Below are 22,597 nucleotides of genomic sequence, written 5' to 3'. Positions count from 1 at the left end.
TTGCAAATCATTTTTAATTGTTCAAAATTCCCAACTTTTTATTTAAAAAAGTTTATCACTTGATACAGTTCATTAACTTACACAATCACAATAACAATTGGCCTAAATGGATTTGGAAACAAACAACACTGATAAGCCTGTAGCTGCAGAAGTGTCATGCTATGGAAGACAGTGTTGCCAAAAGAGATTGCAAGAGGCCCTAGGTCTCTTGGTCTCTGGGCCAGAAGGAATCGGAGAATAGAACAGACACCGCGGATAGGTGGTGCAAGCAGGAAAGTTTATTAAAGCAAAAGGATACTCGTAGAGGAAGACCAGGTAGGCTCCAGGGAGCAAATGCCCCAAATTTCTTCTGTTTACAAGCTTTTATTATATTTTGAGTAATTAGGGGAGGAATATTCACTGAGGTAAGCAGCATGCTTTTTTCAGGAATCCAGGTTCCACCCCTTTCCTTTCCTTTTTTGGATTGATCACAACTGTCATGGTGATTTTAGGGGCAGAGACCTTTCAGAACTGCAATGCAAATGATATTATAATGAGGGAAATGTCCGGGTGGCTGGGTGGCTCAGTCCGGTTAAGTGTGGACTTTCGGCTCAGGTCATGATTTCGCCTTCCAGGAGTTCTGAGCTGTCAGCACAGAGCCTGGAGCCTGCTTTGGATTCTTTGTCCACCCCCCTCCCCCCCACCTCTTTGCCCCTCGTGTTCTTTCTTGCTCTGTCTCTCAAAAATAAATAAATGTTAAAAAAAATTTTTTTAATATAATGAGGGAAATGTCTTCTGAGGATGGAACAAAGCCTCACCTAGCTGTTGGTGGGGGATTTTCCTATTGCAACGAGTGGCCTCCCAACCCCCCCCCCTTTAATGCAACTAAGGGGTGCCTTTCTGCTTTGTCCCTCCTCATTACTAACTGCCTCCTCTAACAAGAGGAACCCATAAACTTGGAAGTCAGGCAATTACCATGGAGGGACTGGGGAACCTAGCCTGGCAAGTCAGTTATTTGGAAGACAGTTGAGGGCATCTACTAATTCATATCTTCCAAATTTTTCAATTGTTCAAATAATGTCTCATTTTTATTCAGAGGGTCCTTGAAGATATATGTGAAATCAGCTATGATTAGGCCCATTTTGCTTACATAAAAGCAGAAGGTAGTGAGGGACTAAATTAAACCCTAGGTAGGCAGTTTGAGTCAACAGGAATTGAGCTACAGTTGAACTCATTCCCCAAGCTCTTTGCCATGTGGCCTTCTTTATCCTCTTCTAGGCTATTATAATGCATGAAGAAAAGGGGGAAAGCTAACTTATTAAGTAAACTTAAAATTACTGATAAAGAGGTATCATGGGCGGCACCTAAGTGGCTCAGTCGGTGGAACCTCTGACTCTTGATTTCGGCTCAGGTCATGGTCTCACAGTTGTGAGATCAAGCCGCACTTTGGCCTCTGGGCTCACAGCACAGATCCTACTTGGGATTCTCTCTCTCTGCTCCTCCTCTGTTTGGTCTCTCTCCCTCTCTCTCAAAATAAATAAGTAAACTTAAAAAAAAAAAGAGAGAGATCATGGAAATTTGTGAGAACTTGAGGTTGATATTGTGGCTTGATTTCACTCAACTCCTGATCATATATATCAGAGGGAACTACAGGCTTCAGAAGGTTAAGATCTCCGGGTATCTTCAGAAGCATCTTCTCTATACAGCACTGTCCACACACACACACATACATGCCCATGACTCTGTGTTTGGAAAAGAAATTGAGATTATAATCTAATCTGAGAAAGAATGAAATGTTCTACATCTAGATTAAGTAAATAAATATCCTATCTTGTGTATTTTCTCTCCAACAACATTGGCAAAAAGATCAATGAGGGAAGTCAGAAAGAGAGAGAAAATCATCAATAAAACTGGGCACTCTTTCCTCTCAATGTGTGGAGAGCTGTGAGATAAAGAGGCTTTCAGGCCATCCCTGGTTAGGAAAAGGGTTTTAATTCTTTCAGTGTGAAAAAGGATTTTTGCTTCCTGAGGAATTGACATGGTAGGTGCCTCTACAGTTACTTTTTCCTCCTCGGAGAAATTGACACCTCCAGAAGTTCCCCTTGACCCCAGCACTCCAAAGATCACCAGCGTTCTCATTTCCTTGTCATTCACAAACTGTTCCAGGCGGTGTGGGCAGCTGAGAGCCAGTTCTGACTTCAACCTGACATGCTGAGGGAGCAAGGACTCCTTGCCTGAGATCAGTGGCAACTTCAAATCAGTAATGACAAATACTAGGAAGCTGATTCTCTTTGGAAACAATGTATAGCTAGGGGTCCTTCCCTGACCTAAGTGTGGATTTATTTACAAAGGGCAAAGAGGTATAGCTCTACAACAAAGCAAAGAAAAACAATCCCGTGTCAATGGAATGCTTAGTATCTGAGGCCTTACCAGCCACTATACATCTCCATGTTCATGAAGGTTAAGGGCCAAATTTCATCAGAGGTTCCTCTGAGAGAATGATCATAGGAAACAGAAATAGCAGCAAAAACGGAAAACCTACCAATTTTTATAATCTTTGTTTTTGCCTCTAACATAAACCTCCTTCCTTTACCAAACCTTCTGCCTTGTAGGCTAAAAGGAGTAACCATGAAGGGACACCTGGGTGGCTTAGTCGGTTAAGCATCCTACTCTTGATGCTGGATCAGGTTGCGATCTCCACAATGGACCTGGACCCTGCTTGGGATTCTCTCTCTCTCTCTCTCTCCTCTCTCTCTCTCTCTCTCTCCTCTCTCTCTCTCTCTCTCTGCATCTCCCTGCTCACACACACACACACTCTCTCTCTCTCTCTCTCTTTCTCTCTCTCTCTCTCTCAAAATAAATAAATATTAAAAAAAAAGGAAAGCACCCTTGAGCTTGGTCTCCTGTTCTGCCATCTAATGTGGCAGGATATCTAGATATAGCTGCCTACTGCCATCCTTTGACAATCATTTGCTTCCAGAAGCCATTGTGGTTCTGTGGATGCTCGATCAGGTTCAGTCCTGGGAAGTCTGTTTCACACAACAGCTCACCTGTGGTTTCAATGATTCCGGGTAGAATAATAACAAATTTAAATCATTAGCACAGACTTCCCCACTGAATTAAACCCAAATAGTCACATTTGTATGTATTTATTTTGATCTAGTTTGTTTGAGTGACTTAAAGACACCATAAATTTAACATATGCAGAGAGAAACTCTTGAGTCATTACCCCCCTCCCTAAAACTAAACGTCTTATAATATTTTCTATTACAGTTAAGGCACCAATGTCTATTATCTAATGCAAACTAAAAACCTAGAAACCGTACTTTGCAGCTCTCATAACTTACCCACAATAGGCAATTTTATCTGTCTATTCTGATAAATATGTCACAAGTTTACCTACTTGTCTCCATTTCCAACTCAACATTTTGATCCAAATTACCATCCTCTTTCACCTGCTCTACTATAATAACCTCATAGACTGTCTACCCATAGCCTTCTTGGCCACCATATCTCTTCAAATCCATTCTCCGCATACAGAGGCCACAATTCATTTCTTTTTCAGAATCCGGGCCTGAGTTTGTCATATGACCCCTGACTTACACCACCAAAGACTTTTCATTGTTTATAAAATAAAGGCAAACGTCTTTCAAAAACTCTATAAGACCCTGCACAGCCTGGTACACACTCACCTCTCTGGCCTCATCTTGTTCCATGCTCTTGTTTTTTTGCATTTCAACCACATTGGCCTTCTTTCAGTTCCAGGAAAATCACATCCTGTCTCTCTTTGTAGAACTTCCATGCCTGATGTTTCCTTTGCTGTGAACACATTCCCTTTCTTCTTTCCATTTTGCCATTCTGAACCTTCCTCACTACGTCAGTTTTCCTGATTATGTGCTTTCTCTTTAATAATGCTAATAATATGAGCAATTCTATTTGTATTGGTGTGTTTGATTAATGTCACTCTGCCCTCACAAAACTATAAGCTCTGTGAGCATAGAATCTGGGTGAAATTTTAGTCAGTCCACTATTTCCAGAACATAACACAGTGCTGAAAATATTGTAGTTGCCCAGTCAGTATTTGAAGAACAAACGAACAGAAATTTCACAAATTCCATTTTCTTCAGTTCTCTGTACTTAACAGCAATTTTAGGTTGGAAAATGACAGCTCATGAGAGCTAGAAAAGACCTTTAGATGGAATATTTCATGACAACATATTTAGAAAAGGCAAAATGAGTGCTCTAACTACAGATAAATGAGAACTTTTCGCCACTGCTTTCTACTAAATCCAAATGTATCGCTTGGAAGTCATGCTGTGCACTGTCCTTTACCTCTTTTCTTTTGTTTCAGATGTTTTGACAAAATTAAAGGGTCATTGCCAACCAGGACAAAAACAGTTGGGATCTGAATGCATTTGCATGTCTCCAGAAGAAGACTGTAGGTGAGAGATACTCTATGGACTGTATTTGGAAATTGGGAAAACCAGTCTCGTGTAACCAGTTTGATAGAGGAGCTGAGCTTCTTGAAGCACAAACACGAAACATATTAATTTTTCACATAACTGATACCCCCTGTGCTCTGTTGATTTCTTCCCCACTGGGTAGCAAGCTTTCTTAATTATCTCTCAGCCCCGTTCCCTAAGTTTGCATGGCATTTGTTTATCAAGACAGTTTTAGTTTTGTTTATGAAGACTTATTCCTGTCCATAACTGGTTTCAGACTCAATTATCTCAAAGCCTTCCTCTTCCCCCTAACCACAGGGCAAGGTTGTGACTCCAAAAACTTAGAATAGAGAAAGTGGTATAAACATGGACTTCATGCATATATACTCCCCTTTGTCAGTTTATTTTTCATGCTGGGGTAGAGAGCATGAAGAAAAAAAAATGAAAAATCCTGGACTGCCATGACTAGATAGCTATCTCCTCTTTGTTGTTATAACTGCCTTTTCTTTCCCTTTCTTTTCTCTTCTTTTCTTTTCTTTTCTTTTCAACGTTTTTTTTTTTTTTTTGGGACAGAGAGAGACAAAGCATGAACGGGGCAGGGGCAGAGAGAGAGGGAGACACAGAATCGGAAACAGGCTCCAGGCTCCGAGCCATCAGCCCAGAGCCTGACGCGGGGCTCGAACTCACAGACCGCGAGATCGTGACCTGGCTGAAGTCGGACGCTTAACCGACTGCGCCACCCAGGCGCCCCTCTTTTCTTTTCTTTAAAGTAATCTCTACTTCAATGTGGAGCTCTAACTCACAATCCCAAGATCAAGAGTTGCATTCTCCACTGACTTAGCCAGCCAGGTGCCCCTAACTGCCTTTCCTTTAAATGAATACACTGAGGAGAGTTGAGGGTGCTTCTTTTTTTTTTTTTTTTTAATGTTTATTTATTTTGAGAGAGTGTCTGTGAAAGGGAGAAGGGCAGAGAGAGAGAGAGAGAGAAATTGAGGATCCAAAGCAGGCTCTGTGCTGACAGCAGAGAGCTGGATATGGGGCTTGAACCCACAAATTGTCAGATCATAACCTGAGCCAAAGTCAGATGCTTAGCTGACCGAGCCACACAAGTGCCCCAAGCATCCTTCTATTTTTAAAAAATTTTTTTAACGTTTTATTTATTTTTGAGACAGAGAGAGACAGAGCATGAATGGGGGAGGGTCAGAGAGAGAGGGAGACACAGAATCTGAAGCAGGCTCCAGGCTCTGAGCCGTCAGCCCAGAGCCCAACGCGGGGCTCGAACTCACGGACCGTGAGATCGTGACCTGAGCTGAAGTCGGACGCTTAACCGACTGAGCCACCCAGGTGCCCCAACATCCTTCTTAATTTAATGGCTTTCAGTCAGATTTAATCCAAAACAGTGTTAGATAAAAATAAAATTTTGTTTCTCCATCTCACAAAGTAAATGCAGAGGTTGCCAACCTAGGGCTCGTATGGTAACTCTCATTGCAGATAGGACCGAGGCTCCTTCCTGCTCTTGTTCCACCATCCTTAAATTGTGTCATGGTCCAAGATTGCTGTGCAGGAGTAGGAAGGGAGAAGACCAAAAATGGACATTTTCTCTATTTTTAAGGAGAATTCTCAGAAGACCCATCACTCACTTTCATCTCATTAACCTTTTCTTATTCGTATGGCCACACACACCTTTGGATGCATAGACATTTTAATAAAATTAGGGTTATATTACTGAGGAGAAGAAAGACTGAATGTTGGGAAGGGAAGCCAACAGACTGTGCCCAGTTGTTATCCTTCACCTTTAACACCAGTTAGCTCTCATGTTCCTCTGTGCTGCAGGTGAACAAACACTTATAGGGACTGATTGATTGATTGATTGATTGATTAACACTATAGGGTCTTTTCCTGTATAATTCCACAAACATAATTCAACCCAGGGGTGGTCCTATCTACCCCCTCCCCCCCCCCCCCACCTCAATCCTCACCAGGGTGATCCATCATGTAGCTTCTTGCTGCTGGAGTCCCCTCATCCAACAGACGGCCTTCCGGGGAGTACCTGCAGCATTCATATTGCCCATTTAATGCAGAAGAAACTTCCTTCTTTGTCTTTCCAATACCAAGTCATGAGAATGCAGACTGTCCTCTGGAACTCTCTGAATTTTAGCTCTCCCCTACTTCTCTAGACTCTTTCTGTAGTCCTCTGTTCTCTTCTATACAGCATCGAAGGTGTTTGTGGGACTGGCTAGCCCCACAGTTTAAGTTCTCTGAACACAGGGAGTGGCCTTTTTCTTCTCAGCTCTAGCACCTGGAGATAATTTTGCACACTGATGCCCTGATTGCTAACTCGAAGATTGACATCAGAGAAGAAACTCAAATTTAGAGTAAACCAGCCCTTGTCCTCTCAACAAAAGAAGGACTGTAGCTGCTGATTACCTCCTAGCAGCAAGACCTAGCATCTACTTAGGGAGATTAAGCAAGTTACCCAAGGAATGATATCAAAACTGATGTACTTAATCAAAGTATACAAACACACTTGCAAAGCTATGTAATGATAGAAGACTCTAGTGCTGCAAATTAATGAATGTTAGAGAATTCTGAGGAGGTCCAGACTACATGGGCTAGGTTGATCAGGGCTACCTTCAAAGTGTGGTCAGGAATTAAACTGGACACAGACAGGCATAGAAGAGAGACAATACAATGCTGACTGAGCAGGGCATCGGATGCCAGCAAAGGAAAGGTAATCTTATAATTTTAGAAAATGATCAATGTAACTGCCAGGTAATACGGATTAAGAAGGAAAGGAAAATAATTCTAGAAAGGAAAGTTAGTTGGAGTCAAATTATGGAGGATCTTGATTACCAGAATTTAAGAATTCAGACTTTGATTTGAAGACAATTGGGAGTAACACCAAGATTAAGATGAAATTCTAGTGGCTTAGTTGGCTAAGCATCCAACTTTGGCTCAGGTCATGATCTCATGGTTCGTGAGTTTGAGCTCTGTGTCGGGCTCTGTGCTGACAGCTCAGAGCCTGGAGCCTGCTTCAAATTCTGTGTCTCCCTCACTCTCTGCCATTCTCTTGTTCATGCTCTGTCTCTCTCAAAAATAAATAAACATTAAAAGAAAAAAAGATGAAATTCTAGAAAGATGAATCCCAGAGCACACAAGATGAAAGAAGAGAAGCTGGGGGCATGGGGCAGATGGGGAGGCGGGTCGTCAGAAAACTGGCTGGAAAGATTACATATTATATTGGCTACATGCCATCTCCTTTTTTCTAATCTTCATATATAAATGCGCTCTTTCCTCTCTTGGGCAGCCATTATTCTGAAGATCTCTGTGTGTTTGATACAGACACCAACCATTACTTTACTTCACCTGCTTGTACGTTTTTGGCTCAGAAATGTTTAAATAATCAGCAACTCCATTTTCTACATATTGGTTCCTGCCAAGAAGGTCCACAGTTAGAATGGGGTCTTGAAAGAGCAAAACTCTCATCCAACAGCACAAAGAAAGAATCCTGTGGCTATGACACCTGCTACGACTGGGAAAAGTGTTCGGGTAAGCCCTGGTGGTGACCACGCACTGGAAATGCTCTCTCTTAGCCTTCATCTCAACTAGTTAATCTTATTTGCATTTATATACTCTCTCTCTCTCTCTCTCTCTCTCTCTCTCTCTCTCTCACACACACACACACACACACACACACAAAACCTTTCCTTAATCAAAAATAATTCCTTTACACTGTTTTATAAAAACATTTTATAAAATTTTTTTATTTATATACAAAAATATAACCCACTCACTATTAGAAATAACTACCTTAGTAGTTTTAGTGTGAATCTTCCCAATTATTGTTCTATGCATATACAATCATATATGCATATATGCATATACAATCATATATGCATACAATCATATATACATATATGCATGCAAAAAGTTTATGTATTTTGAGAGAGATGGAGAGCAAGCAGGGGAAGGACAGAGAGAGAGGGAGACAGAATCCCAAGCAGGCTCTGCACTGTCAGCAGAGTCTGCTTGGGATTCTGTCTCCCTCTCTCTCAAAATTGTCTAAATTTTCCTCTGGCATTTGAGACTGGCTAGGGCAACATAGCTAGAGCCTAGAGCCTAGACTGAGTTCCTCATGGATAATAATTGCCAGAAACATCTTCTTCAAATTTTTTTAAGTCCTCCTGCAGTGCCAGCCTCCAAGGCTGGCAGTGTTAATCAGACAGGGCTCTCTGAGCCCAGTCAGGGTTTCTCATGGGTTTGGGCACTGTTTCTCCCAGGTGGAACATTCTCCAACCTTCTACTGCTTCCCTCTCACCATGCATGGGGTCAACCAGATGTTCCGAGGTGCTCTGGGACTCATGCCTGCAGTCATCCATGGCTCCAAGCTAGACTCTCATTCCCAGAAAGCAGGGTATTTGCCAGGACTGCTTGAGATTTGCCTGCTAGTATGGTGCTAACACTCTAAGTCAGAGTTACTGTAATTGTTTATATAGAGAAGCATCCCATAAAAAAAAATTCCCCAGGGCCTTATACACAAGGGTGGCCCTGATTATATTACTTTTTTTTTTTTTAGGTATCATACTTCACTTCTTATTTTCTATATTGCTGTTTTTCAATTAATATATCATGAAACTATTTTCATGTCATCATATATTATTCTGCTACATAATTTTCAATCTCTGCAAAAGTCCATGTGGACATTCTATAACTTACTTAACTAATCTTCTGTTAAGTGTTTAGATTTTTCCCAATATTTTCCTATTATAAGCAGTGCTATAATAGACAAATTGATCAGAGATAAATCTATAATCTTAGATTCTTTCCTCAGGATATACCTTAGAAAATGAAATGTATTGGTAAACATTATTTTCACATACAAAGTCTTTGTTGGCACAGTGTATCAACTTGCTTTCCAGAAATGTTTCTACCATATTATATTCCTGTCTACAATGTATAAGAAAGACTACCACCCATACCTTCACCGAAACTTTGAGTTATTACTTCTTTATCTTTCTGCCAACTTGATACTTAAGAAGGGGCATTACATTTCTATTTTCTGTAAGCGAATTGGCTATGGGCACTTTTGTTTGTGAATTGGAAGCGGAAACTTCACAGCAGTGAGTACATTTTCTCTAAGATGAAGTTTGACCCTGAAACAGTTCAGCTAAGCTTTATATAATACATAGATATGGGCCAAAGATTAGGATTTAGCAGAACTCAAGTATGCAGCTAGATTTCCTTTGTGACACATCCTCAAAGAACTATCTTAGATTGAGACATAAAGTATATAATGGAAACTTGTTGAATTGTTACATTAAATTTTTGCTAAAACACTTTACCTTTGCAAAAATAAACACAAAAACTTCAATGTTCCCCTTGGCTCTTCAATTCAGTCCTGGAAAAGGAGAGAGGTCTTATTACCCAAATCCACTTCCTTCCTGATCCACTTAACTCTGATTATCAAGATCCAGCTCCCCTGGGAGGTGGCAGTATTGAATTCATGACAGAGGGTAGACACAGGTGGCATAGTCCATAGGCCACCTGAGGGTGGCCACTCGGGAGGTCAATGTCTGAGACTTCTGACCTTCGTGCCATATCTGAACAAGGTAAGTCCACATAACAGACAGCATGCCAGGGTCTGATATATATATTGCCCAATTCTGATCAGTATTAAATCACCTTGTGGCTAAAAGCTACCACTCATTTTTAACTGCCAGACCAACACCATTACCCAGCTGACATCTCAGAAATAATGAGGTATTAGTGGATGTGATTAGTGTTAGCGTCCGTCCTTCCATTTTTATCATGGAGAAAAGATCTTCATGGAACTCCGTATTGCAATGATTTTTTTTTTTTGCTCTTTTTCCACAAATTATTCTTTTTAAATGTGTCTGAGTAACAAATAATCTCTGGCTTGCAATTTCATCAAAATCTGTCTTTACTATTGGCTCTCTGCTGTACAGATATCTAAATCCACAGCCACCAGGAGTCTACATTTGTCTAAAACAAGAACACTAAAAAGTTTGAATACTTAACCAATATTGCTCAAGTGACCAGAATGTCTTGGGGCAGTCAGACTAATCCATGAACACTTTATAATAAGATATTTCAGTCATTTAAAATATTCTTTGATCCTACACACAATCAGAATACTGAAAACATTCCCCACCCCCTAAAGATAAGGTCTGCCTGTGCCAGTCTTCTCTAATTGGTGAGCAAAAGTCAACATCATAGAGAATTCTGTTCAGTAGCACTATAGAACAGAATCAATGTACAAACCTCAGCATTTATGAATAAAGAGAAAGCTAAAAATGTATTTTATACCCAACCCACATATGGCAAGTTGGGATATTAATTTTCAGTTGCATTGAATGTCACCTCGGTTAAACTGTTACTGACGACATTGTGTACTTTGCTACTCTTTTCCTTCTCTGTCTAAAATGAGAGAAAAAGTTTAAAAATGGAACTTCAAAATAACATCAAGTTCCCATTTGAAAAGTTAGAACACAAATGGCTTCATAAGGAGTCTATTTCTATGCATATTGAATGTTTCGCCTAAATTTCAAAAATATCCACCATCAACTAATAGAGGGGGAAATTTATTCAGCACACATCCATTTAGTGTCCAAGATGCACAAGTCACTGTATATAATATGAGGAGGACTCTAAAGACAAACGAGCTTTGTACCCTCCAATTGTTCACAGTACTTGGAGGAGTAACTTTTCATGATAATTGGATGAATAACTTTGATGAGAGCCAGCATGATATAAGAACACGTAAGAGAGAGAGAGAAATCTTCTGGCCTGGAAGGGTTTCATAAATATGGTAGCATGAGAATTGAGTGATGCAGGATGCACTAGTGTAGGTGGTGGGAAGGGCTTTATGGTGCTGGCAGTCTAAAAATGATCTTGCTAAGATCATTTGAGCCACACCATACTAAAAGAATAATGACCATGGCTTTTCCACAAGCCTGGGGAACTGACATCCTTTCCAAAGGTGGAGCAGTCTCCTGTCCTTCACTAAACCCTATTGTTTACAACAATCGGCAAGGCCCTCCACAATAAGACTCTTTTCTAACTGGTTGACACAGGGCTTACAAAGGAATGCATGCTTTTTCATGAAATGTTTTCTACCAAAGATAGGCTATCTATGTGCCTCTGCGTATCTCCCCACTCCCTTTCCCTATTTTCTCCCATTGGTTGAGACACAGGGGAAAGAACTGATACCCACCTAAAAGAAGCTACTTCTGAATGACATCATTGCTGATTCTCAGCCTAACTCAGATATTTTGGCAGCATGAGTTACCCCAGATCTATCAAAATACTTCTTTTTTATTGCTTATACCTACACCCCAAATTCAGAATTGAAATCAATTGATGAAGCAGAATGAATTGAGCACCTCGTTAAGAGCTAAGTGAGACATCTAGATGAACAAGCGCTCAAACAAAGCACTTAAAACTGTCTTGGGAGAAAGACATATATGAAAAGCTAACTAACAAGAAAGTGTAAAAATACCAGATAGAGTACTAACAAACTTACACTATTGAAGTCTAGTTAAAACTTTAAAGTTCAGTTGTTGTGGGGGTAAGTGGGTATGAAATACTTCATGGAGGAGGTGAGCCTGTAGAAACTGGGCATGTGGGAGAAAGTAAAAAAGACCACGTCACTGTAGCAAAAGAAGGGGATAGCATGGGCAAGAGGGCAAAAACTGGAACACTGTTAAAGTCTCATTTGGGAAGCAGAAAGAGAGTTACTCTAAGTGGAATTGAAAAAGCATAAAAGACAATGTTGCAAAAGGATTTTGAGGGCAAACTGCAGAGGATCTTGAACTTTAATTAAAACATGCATGTATGGAAATGAGCCTATATCCCCCCCTCTACTCAAAATTTATTTAATATTCTTGACTTTGGTAAGTTTATCCCAAGTGATCATTTTAAAACAATTTCATGAATGAAAGATCTACATGAATTATGAAGTGACTGGGTGATTTTGAAACCAGGCCTCCTAAAAGAATCACCAACCTGGAAATATTCTAGAAAGAAGTCAATAGCTGTGGTACAGAGTTATGTTAAAGAATTAAGGCCTAGGGGCGCCTGGGTGGCTCAGTCGATTAAGCGGCCGACTTCGGCTCAGGTCACGATCTCACGGTCCGTGAGTTCGAGCCCCGCGTCAGGCTCTGTGCTGACAGCTCAGAGCCTGGAGCCTGTTTCAGAATCTGTGTCTCCCTCTCTCTCTCTCTCTCTCTGACCCTCCCCCATTCATGCTCTGTCTCTCTCTGTCTCAAAAATAAACGTTAAAAAAAAAATTAAAAAAAAAAAAGAATTAAGGCCTATTCGTGATTGAAAACCTGCCTTTACCACTTACTAATTGTGGAACCATGGGCTGATCAATTAAGCTCTCTGGGATTACTAACAAGCTCATTTGTAGAATTAGTTTGATAACATATAGTTCATATGTTTGAGAATTAAATGAAATAAAACATGCAAAACACTTGGCTTCTTATGTGGTTTCATAGTACATTCTCAATAGAAGGTGGTACCAATGAGAAAATAACAGAGAAGACCGTCTGTAGATGTTGTAGAAATAGATTTGACAGGATATAGTGACTGATTAGATGTGGTCAGTGAGTGAGAGCAAGGTTTCAGAGGTAGTCCAGCTCCTGAATCTTACTGGCTGACTCGTGGATTCTGTTCTCTCACATCCAGATCACTCCATTTGACCACAGTTGGGTCTTTTGGGCCATTGCCTTTGTTCTAGCTTTCCAATACATTGCCACCAAAGTGCCTGCTCCTCTGGGACAAATTAGGTAAAATCAAACCCTGAAGTCCTGTGGTGAGTCACACTGTCTCCCTCTCATTTCAGCCGCCACTTCCGAATGTGTCTGCCTGTTGCCTCCCCAGTGCTTCAAGGGTGGAAACCAACTCTACTGCATCAGAATGGGATCATCGATGAGTGAGAAAACAGTGAACATCTGTGACATAGGAGCTATAAGATGTGCCAACAGGAAAGTGGAAATACTGTATCCTGGGAGGTGTTCAACCTAAAACAATCACTGAATAACAGATTTACTGTCCCAAAATAATCCCTACAAGAGGGCATTCTCCTACAAACAGCAGACTGGTGTGCCCAGAAGTTACTGACATAAATTCTTTTGTGTTACTTTCATATAATTCTTCTGCATGACTCTCCTGCCTTAGTCTTTCCTATCCAACCTCAGCCTATGATGTTTTCTGTAGCATACACCTCAGTAGTAACTTTCACATTGATCCAGTGAATTCTGTTCACACTGCACTAAAACGATGGGACTTCTGAGGACCTTATGAAGCCTGTAGTATTAAGCATCCTCACAAGTACATTTAAGAACAAAAACCATAATTGTCTTCAATTATTCAATAAACATAAACCTACAACAACTTGGAAAACACATTCTTAAAACCCAACTTTCCTTCATGCATTCATTCAACAAATAATTCTGAATGTCTCCAATGTGCCACGGACTGTTTAGGACGCTGGGGAATCGGCAGTGAATAAAAGAGACAAAATCCCTTGCCTTCATGAAGCTTACATTCATGTGGAGACAGGCAAACAAAAAACAAAATAAACATATAAAATATATAGTGTGTTTGATGGTGATGGTGGTAATTGCTATGGAAAAAATAATGTAAGGAAAGGTGAGTCCCATCATCTCATGCAAGGAGACACTCCATAGTAATAAGCATCACAGTAGGGATGATTGGGAACAAGTGGAAATTGCCTTGTTTAAAGTAGTTGAAAAACTCCTGGAGTTCCATACTCTTAGGAAAAAAGATTCTTCTTGCCTCAGCTAAAGTGCATTCCAAAGCTTTTAAATTGAAGTATGTGATGGATGGAAAATCATCAGAGAATTTTGAAGGAATAATTTTTAAGTTAAATTATATCCAAGTAGACGTCCATTTCTCAGAGAAGATAGACTGTCATTTTATTGGGGAAGAGGAGTGTCTTTGGAACAGCAATTCTCAAATATTGGTCTCAGAATCACCTGGAGTACTTGTTAATACACAGGCTTGCAACCCACCCCCAGTTTCTGGTTCAGTAGGTCTGGGGTGGGGCCAGAGAATTTCTAACAACTTTCCAGGTAGTACCACTAATGATCATTGGGAAGGTCACGTTTTGAAAACAGTTTAGAAATGGAGTCATCCAACAGTTCATTCTGTTTGATTTACTAACTGATCTCCAAACCTTAGCCAGCCAATCTCCAAGCCCCTGAGTGGAAGAATATTTCCTTCCTCTAAAACTCAATGGGGTTCCCACCTAGTGGAAGGGGGCCGTGAGCCACAGCCACCTGCAGCACCCTCATTAGACCTTATACATTAAATGTCACTCTTCTTCCATCTCATTCGTCATAAGATGTTGGCAACATCTAAAACATCTTGCAATATCAAACAGAGGTATGAGGAAGGAACGACCCAGCAATTGCACTACTAGGTATTTATCCAAGGGATACAGGTATGCTCTTTCAAAGGGGCACCCAGATGTTTATAGCAGCACTATCGACAATAGCCAAAGTATGGAAAGAGCCTGAATGTCCATCGATGGATGAATGGATAAAGAAGATGTGGTATATATGGAGTATTACTCGGCAATCAAAAAGGATGAAATCTTGCCATTTGCAACTACGAGGATGGAACTAGAGGGTATTGCTAAGTGAAATTAGTCAGAGAATGACAAATATCATACGACTTCACTCATATGAGTACTTTAAGACACAGAACAGATGAACATAAGGGAAGAGAAGCAAAAATAATATAAAAACAGGGAGGGGGGCAAAAAAGAGACTCTTAAATATGGAGAACAAACAGAGGGTTGCTGGAGGGATTGTGGGAGGGGGGATGGGCTAAATGGGTAAGGGGCATTAAGGAATCTACTCCTGAAATCATTGTTGCACTATATGCTAACTAGCTTAGATGTAAATTTAAAAAGTTAACTTAAATTTAATTTAATTACAAAAAAGAAGTATGAGGAAGGAAAAAAAAAACTAGGACAGAAAAAATTTTCCTAGTGTAACAGCAATTGAGTGGGAATTTTTCTCTTCCCACAATCAGTAACCTATCTTCCCCAGTCACGCCACCCCCTCCCATCTCACAAAATTGGTGCAGGCCATCTCGTCAGCATCATGCCTTCAGAGCTCCCAAGAGTCCAAACTGAAGGCAAAGAGGTATTAAATACTCCCATGTTCCAAGGAGAGTCACTACTGAATCAAGAGCATTTCCTCAGGAATGAGTTGGAGCTGCTCTCCCCAGCTCTCACACCTGTCCCACACCGTTCTGAGGGGAGAGGAGGACCTGGGACCAGGGGACCAAGGGAGGAGGGAGGGAGGCGATGGGAATCGGCAGCCTAGTGAATACAGTTTTCATAGAGAGAGTCCTACTCCTCCCCTGAGACCTTTTAGAACTTTTCCCCTCCTGAATGAGGAGGTGGAGGATGCAGAAAGTATCCACTGAAGCCAGGCATCTGAAGCCCTGCGAGAATCATTTGTAGGGTGTGGGGCACCAGCAGCAAGGACAGAGAGCTGCCCAGTGGGATACTGTGAGTCTTAGAACTGAAGCCTGTGAGCAGGTTGCAGGAGGACTCCCGGGCAGGTGTGGATCCCGATGAGGGCAGGTGTGGAGGGGATTCTCCCTTCCTGTGCATGAAACCACCTCCTGCCTAGAGAGTGCTAAAGGCAGGATGCTGATGAGAGTGGCCCTCACCATTTCGGGTGAGGGGGTGTTCTTTAGTGTTGTTTAGTGTTCCTTGGCTAGTGCGTTTCCACCTCTATCAGGACATGGCTGTCTTCATTGTCTTCCTTCGGTGCATGTCTGTCTGCCCAAATGTGTATTGTCTTATGAGCACAGCAGTCATGTTAGATTAGGCCCACTCTAATGATCTCATCTTAATTGGATTACAGCCGCAAAGACCCCATTTCTAAATATGGTCACATTTGCAGTGACCAGAGGTTCGGACTTCAACGTATCTTTTTTTGTGGAAACAATTTAACCCATAGCACTGTGACTGGGGAAAACAAAGTTTCCTGTTTACACCCTATAATATAATCAAGTGTTTATACCAGATATTATATTCATATTGCTTGATTAAAATCAGTCATGTTTGCTTTGAAGTATGTTACTCTTTTACTTGTAACAATCTTCCCTTTTAAGGGTGATTAGTTGTTCTTTTTACCACTTTAGTTACCTTTGTTTCAAAGGATTTTTTGAGTGCAATAAAGTTTGCATTAGGCTAATTTGCATACCATTTACCAGTAGAATTTTTCACACACATATTAATATTAATATAGCAATTTAGTAGAAAAAGTGTTAAGAGCTAGAGATTAAATTGTCATCATGAAGCAGAGAACAAAACTGAAACATATTAAATACCTGGAATTTGGATCTAGAATGTTCAACAGTGTCCTAGAAGATTAAATAAACTCATGATCAAAGGTAAAGGCTTATCCTCTTAGGCTATTAGAGATGAATACTAAGCATTCATGCTTGTAGTTTCAGTAACTGGAAACAGTTCAGGTCCTTTTCTATATATATGGATTTTAATTTTTGTTGGTTCTGCAAGAAATTGACAAAATAAATTGGACCCCAGTTTAAAGAACTTTGTAAATTAACATGCTATCTCTCTCAGATGTCCTGAAAGCAAAATTCTAAGACTGTTATTTTTAAAACTCCATTCCTCTGGTGAGGTGACATTCAAGCTTAACTAAAGATTTCCTTTTTTTGACAGTCCTCAGTAAAGTTCACTAAATTTAAGAATATGTTACTGTTTTTTTCTCTTTCTATAAAAGCCTCCCACAATGAAAATTCCTTAGTTTTAAAGATTGAGCTCTTCTGTTCTTTCCAGAAGAACGCACCCACCAGCTAGACCTCATCTACATACCCTTGCTAAATTCTAATTCTGGATAAGAAGAATCTGACAGATAATGATGCCTCTGGTTGGTGTTGGGCACCAAATACCCTGAAGTTTGGTTTAACTGGATTCTAAATGGCTAGCTGTCTCTAAGGTCACCTTCATTCTTTTGGAATATGTTGTGTGCGGAATCAATGAGGCGTCGAGCTTCTAACCCCACAAATGGCCTGCAAAATTATAGTTGTACCCATGTCATTTTATGAAAGTGAGACGGGTCACTGCTACCTTATTAGTCTTCCTGACAACTTGTGGCCATACAGCTTCAGTGGCACTTGTCAAATGTCAGTTGGTACAGGTATGTGTCACTGATCAAAGGACTCCCATGGACAGATGCACTGAAAGTCATGCTTACAAAGCTTTATATAGAAAGATCTTCATAACAACATTATTGGTAATAGCAAAAAATGACAGAGCCTAAATGTCAAATAATAAATTATGCCTTTTCCCCCCATATGATGGAACAGTAAGAGACCACAGAAAAGTATGTTTTCTAAAAGACTTTAAAGGACATAATAAAAAGTGAGAAACCAGGCTACAGTGCTACACATGATTCCAGCTATGTAAATTGTGTATGTATAAATGTCTTTAAAAACAATCATTAGGAGAACAAACCTCTGGAATTTGCAGTTATTTTTATTGTCTTGTTTATATTTTTCTGAATTTTCTGGATTTTTTTATAATCAGCATGCATTTTCTTTTATAATTGGGTATGAACGTCATTCTAAAAATTTTCTCTTCTACTTAGGTGAAAAGATAGTTAATTCCATTTGGATGGACATATTGGTGGCAAATCGGCTTTGGAGTTTAAGCCGGTCCCACTGGTCTGGACTTGCCCACGTGAGACGGGTGAGTTTCAGCCAGACGTGTGAGCCTCACGTGCATGCATTCATTCATTCACAAGCATTTTCTCAGTACCTGCTAAGTCACAGGAGTTAGGTCCATAATCATGAAGAGATTTTGGAGGTACTCACAGTAGACTGGGAAGATTTTAAAGGTATATTTAAACCAGTATTATACAAAAGAGAAAGCAATGAGTTAGTTCTAAAAAACTACAGGTGTAGAAAACATCTTTAGGGAATAAAAAAAAAACTGGACAGTTAATAAAATAAAGTCAAGTCTCACTTCTCACAGTTGGAGTCACTGAGTGCCTACTTGAACTTGGGCAAACCTCTGAGACTCAGTTTCCATGGGAAAATGGGGACAATACCAGTCAACTCACTCTAGTTTATACACATATATACACGCACACACACACATAAAGCAACTACCAAAGAGCCTAGAATGAAATGTGTATTCAACTACTTGGGTGATATAATAGTTGTTATTATTATTAGTTAATAATTATTATTAATAATAATAAAATATTATTATTAAACACCAATGGAAAAGAGTGGCTGGACTTCACCTTTTATTTCCTATCCCATGAGGCATATTGCCAGTCTTGCCATGAAGCCTGATTTATTAAAGAGCCATGGACTTACTTAGAGCACTCAGAAAGGAGAAACAGCTGTCTGACTAGGCTGATGACAAGTGCATGTTCACAGTGCTCATGGGGGCATGACTCCCATAATCAGCACCAGAAATAAAGGTTTTAAGTTCTCTTCAGAATGAATCATGCTTCATGCCAAATCAATGGAGATGGCCTGCTGTTTGCAGCTGAAAACCTAACAATCTATGATATCAAAGCAATGTGAACAGAAGACCCAGGAATAGAAAGTGAAGAGGAAATTAGACTGGGTAGCTGGAAGTACACTCCAAGGATTACTTAGCTTGATCCACCCTCCTAGTATGCAGTGACATGGTAGATTTGGGAAAAGGTTACATTTTACCTAAAATGTGACCCTCACCATGATGGTAAAGCCATATCACAGTTCAAGGCCCTAAGACCAGAATTTGTTGGCTTTCATGAAGCTGTATTTGTAATACCACCAGAATATAGAGTAGCACCCTAACTGAAGCATTTCTGTTTTGTTTATAACAACTGAAAACTGTTGCTTTGGTGCATGTCTCCCCTTCTACTGAAAGGAGCTCTAACACTGGTACATCTCTGCAGTTGTCAAAATTACCGCTCACCAGTGTTGCTGGCTCTCCATTTCTCGAGGACCTGGTAGGATCGTGGCATTGGGGTACCATGTAATTGATTCTGACCAGTGAAATGTGACCAGAAGTACTTGTATCGCTTTTGGACAAAACATGTAATTGCTGGCATCCCCCCAGAACTCCCCTTTCCCTGTGACACATTTGAAATGGTGGCTGCTCCATCAGCCTGAGTCCCTGAGTCATTAACATGAGCAAAGTCTTCTATACTTCATCAAACTTCAATGGGTATGTGGCATGAGCAAAATATAAACCTATGTGAGGTTGAGGGAGGGGGGTATTTGTTACATCATTACCTAACCTACTTGTCTGACATTAACTGTGACAAATGACATGATGATATTAGAAGCTGATCTCTTTTTGTTTTCACTCCTATGTGGATCCTGAGAAACTTAACAGAAGACCATGGGGGAGGGGAAGGAAAGAAAAAAATGGTTAGAGAGGGAGGGAGCCAAAACATAAGAGACTCCTAAAAACTGAAAACAAACTGAGGATTTATGGGGGGTGGGAGGGAGGGGAGGGTGGGTGATGGGTATTGAGGAGGGCACCTGTTGGGATGAGCACTGGGTGTTGTATGGAAACCAGTTTGACCATAAATTTCATAATAAAAAAAAAAAAGAAGCTGATCTCTTTCACTGCCCCCCTGCCCCCAAACTGCATTCCAGAACACTCAGTTTTCTATGGGGCCATAGATGGTAAATAGGAATTGCTATGGTTTCGACATGGCCTATGATTACTATTGTGCTTGGGGAAAAATACAGAAACAAACTAAAATTTGGAAAGGGGAGTGACTATATTTAGTTCTTAAATACATTCTTCATTGCATCCATCATTTTATAGAGAAATGTGTTAGTAGAAAAAGTTGCAAAGAAAATCTATTCTTACATAGAGAGTTTACTTGCTAGGACTAAGAAGAAATGTAAGGAAATATAAAAATGGTGAACACTCTTATAGAAAATTTCTTAATATATTTGGGAAAATTTTTAGAATCTTAAAAATGTTAATTAGTTTTTTGAAATATTTACTATTTTAAAGTGCTTTTCAAAGTTAATTAAATCCACTTTATATTTCTTGATTACCAAATCATTCCTATTTTATTTCACATCAATTGCTTATCAAAACTGCATTCTAAATAATTTCAAGCATTTACTAAAGATGCAGATAAACAAAAAAAGGATCCTTCATTCCAATTTCCAAAGCTTGGATGTAACTTAAAATCTAACTAGTAGAGTGTAGCAGGTATTTATTGTCCCTCCCCTCCCCCCCAAAAAATCTATTCAGTCCCCTGCCAATGGCCAGTATTTCAGAAAAGGCTGGTTTCAGTCTCAACACCAGAACCAAAAAGTATACGACAATTTGTTTAAGTCAGTCAGTGGGGTTCCATTTCCCAACCTGTGTGGTTTAGACATGTGCAGGTATTGCAAGGCTGATGAATGAGAGGTGAGGAGCATCTTATGCAGGGTTTCACAGAAGGAATTTCTCATTCTTCAGGAGTTCACAGGAAGAGATGGTCTCTTCTGAATGTTGCCAGGCCTGAACATGATGTCCGGAACTACTGTAGCCATCTTGCCACCATGAGTGGATTTCCATTTGTGGTCTAGGCCAACGTGTGGAAGAGTTTCTAGTAGAGACCTACAAAGAACCATTTGTGGACCCTTTGCGACATCACTGAGCCACTGAATTACCTAACTCAGGAGTGTCCATGCTTTTGGTCTTCTTGTTATAAAATAATACATTTTATTTACTGTTTAAGCTATTTTGTGATTTGGGTTCTCTGCTCCTTATAGCCAAACATATCCTGATCCAGAAATTAATCATGTTCTTGAGGTTTGTACTTTTGTGATATCGATAGATTGATAGCATAGGTTTTTATTTCAAAATGATTAATACCCGTTTGTTTGTTTGTTTATTTGTTTGTTTGTTTGTTTGTTTTTAAAGGGAGAGTTTCCTCTCTTGGTTGAATATACTTATTGTGCATCTAACAAAGGAAAGATGAATGTTCAGAAATGGAACCTAGTAAGGCAACAATTTAAGTTCATAATGAATCTATTCATTATTTCTTGGAAAGCCAAAGTCATCTCTGAAGTTTCCCAAGTAACCAACAATTAATTGTAGACTCAGTGTCATGTTTAATTGTCTGAAGGGAAAGGGAGACCTAAAGCTTTCTAAGCCACTAGTAGGTGCCAGACTCATCACATAACTATTTTTACTTAGTCCTCACAGAAACTCTTAAGAGACATAGGTGCTGTTGGCCTCATTGAGAGATGAAGAAATTAAGGGGCATCTGGGTGGCTCAGTCGGTTGAATGTCCGACATCAGCTCAGGTCATGGTCTCACAGTTCGTGAGTTCGAGCCCCGTGTCGGGCTCTGTGCTGACAGCTCAGTGCCTGGAGCCTGCTTCAGATTCTGTGTCTCCTTCTCTTTCTGCTCCTCCCTTGCTCACACTCTGTCTCTCTCTCAAAAATAAATAAAGATTAAAAAAAAAATAGAGATCAAGAAATTAAGGATCAGAAACCAGAGTTACTTGCCAAATTTCATACACCTCGTAAAAGGCAGGCAGAAGTCAAACCTGGCCAGACTAACTTAAGAACTCAGGAGCAGACTGAACTATATCAAGGCCAGATTTATTTATTTTTTAATTATACAGTGGTTACTGTTGTGATTATAAAGAAGGCTGCCTGGGTGCCTGGGTGGTTCAGTCGGTTAAACAGCCCACTTTGGCTCAGGCCACGATCTCACTGTTCATGAGTTCGAGCCCCACGTAGGGCTCTGTGCTGACAGCTCAGAGCCTGGAGCCAGCTTTGGATTCTGTGTCTCTTGCTCTCTCTGCCGCTCCACCACTCATGTTCTGCCTCTCGATACTGAATAAAAGTTAAAAAATTTAAAAATAAATAAATAAATAAATAATAAATAAAGATGGCTGCAAGTCATCTGACATTCTTCCATTGAGATGTCAGTTCTAATTTCATACCCTTGAATTCTGGCAGGCTTCCGACCGCTGCCACTAACAAAGTAGAGCAAAAGCATGATGTGACTTCTGAGACTGTCCAAAAACAGGTCTTTATTCACAGAAACACTTGCTCTTAGTGCCCTGACCTGCTATGGTAGAAGTCAATGATGCTCTGGCCACTCCACTGTGAGG

General features: G+C 40.2%; 1 protein-coding gene across 2 annotated transcripts in view; it reads left to right on the top strand.

Annotated features, from left to right (window-relative positions):
* The window catches only part of C6 (complement C6), a 64,861-nt gene extending 50,821 nt beyond the window's left edge, over positions 1 to 14,040 (top strand). For both annotated transcript variants that reach the window (XM_058718492.1, XM_058718485.1), the window contains exons 16-18: positions 4,331 to 4,421; positions 7,729 to 7,970; positions 13,288 to 14,040. In XM_058718492.1, coding sequence (XP_058574475.1) covers positions 4,331 to 4,421; positions 7,729 to 7,970; positions 13,288 to 13,469 — 515 coding nt within the window. In that variant the 3' untranslated portion in view covers positions 13,470 to 14,040. The remainder of the gene's footprint in view (positions 1 to 4,330; positions 4,422 to 7,728; positions 7,971 to 13,287) is intronic.
* Positions 14,041 to 22,597: the final 8,557 nt, after the last annotated feature.

This window comes from Neofelis nebulosa, chromosome 1 (assembly GCF_028018385.1).
Source record: "Neofelis nebulosa isolate mNeoNeb1 chromosome 1, mNeoNeb1.pri, whole genome shotgun sequence".
In the NCBI taxonomy this organism is placed as follows: Eukaryota; Metazoa; Chordata; class Mammalia; order Carnivora; family Felidae; genus Neofelis; species Neofelis nebulosa.
This window is presented reverse-complemented; position numbering and strand designations above follow the sequence as displayed.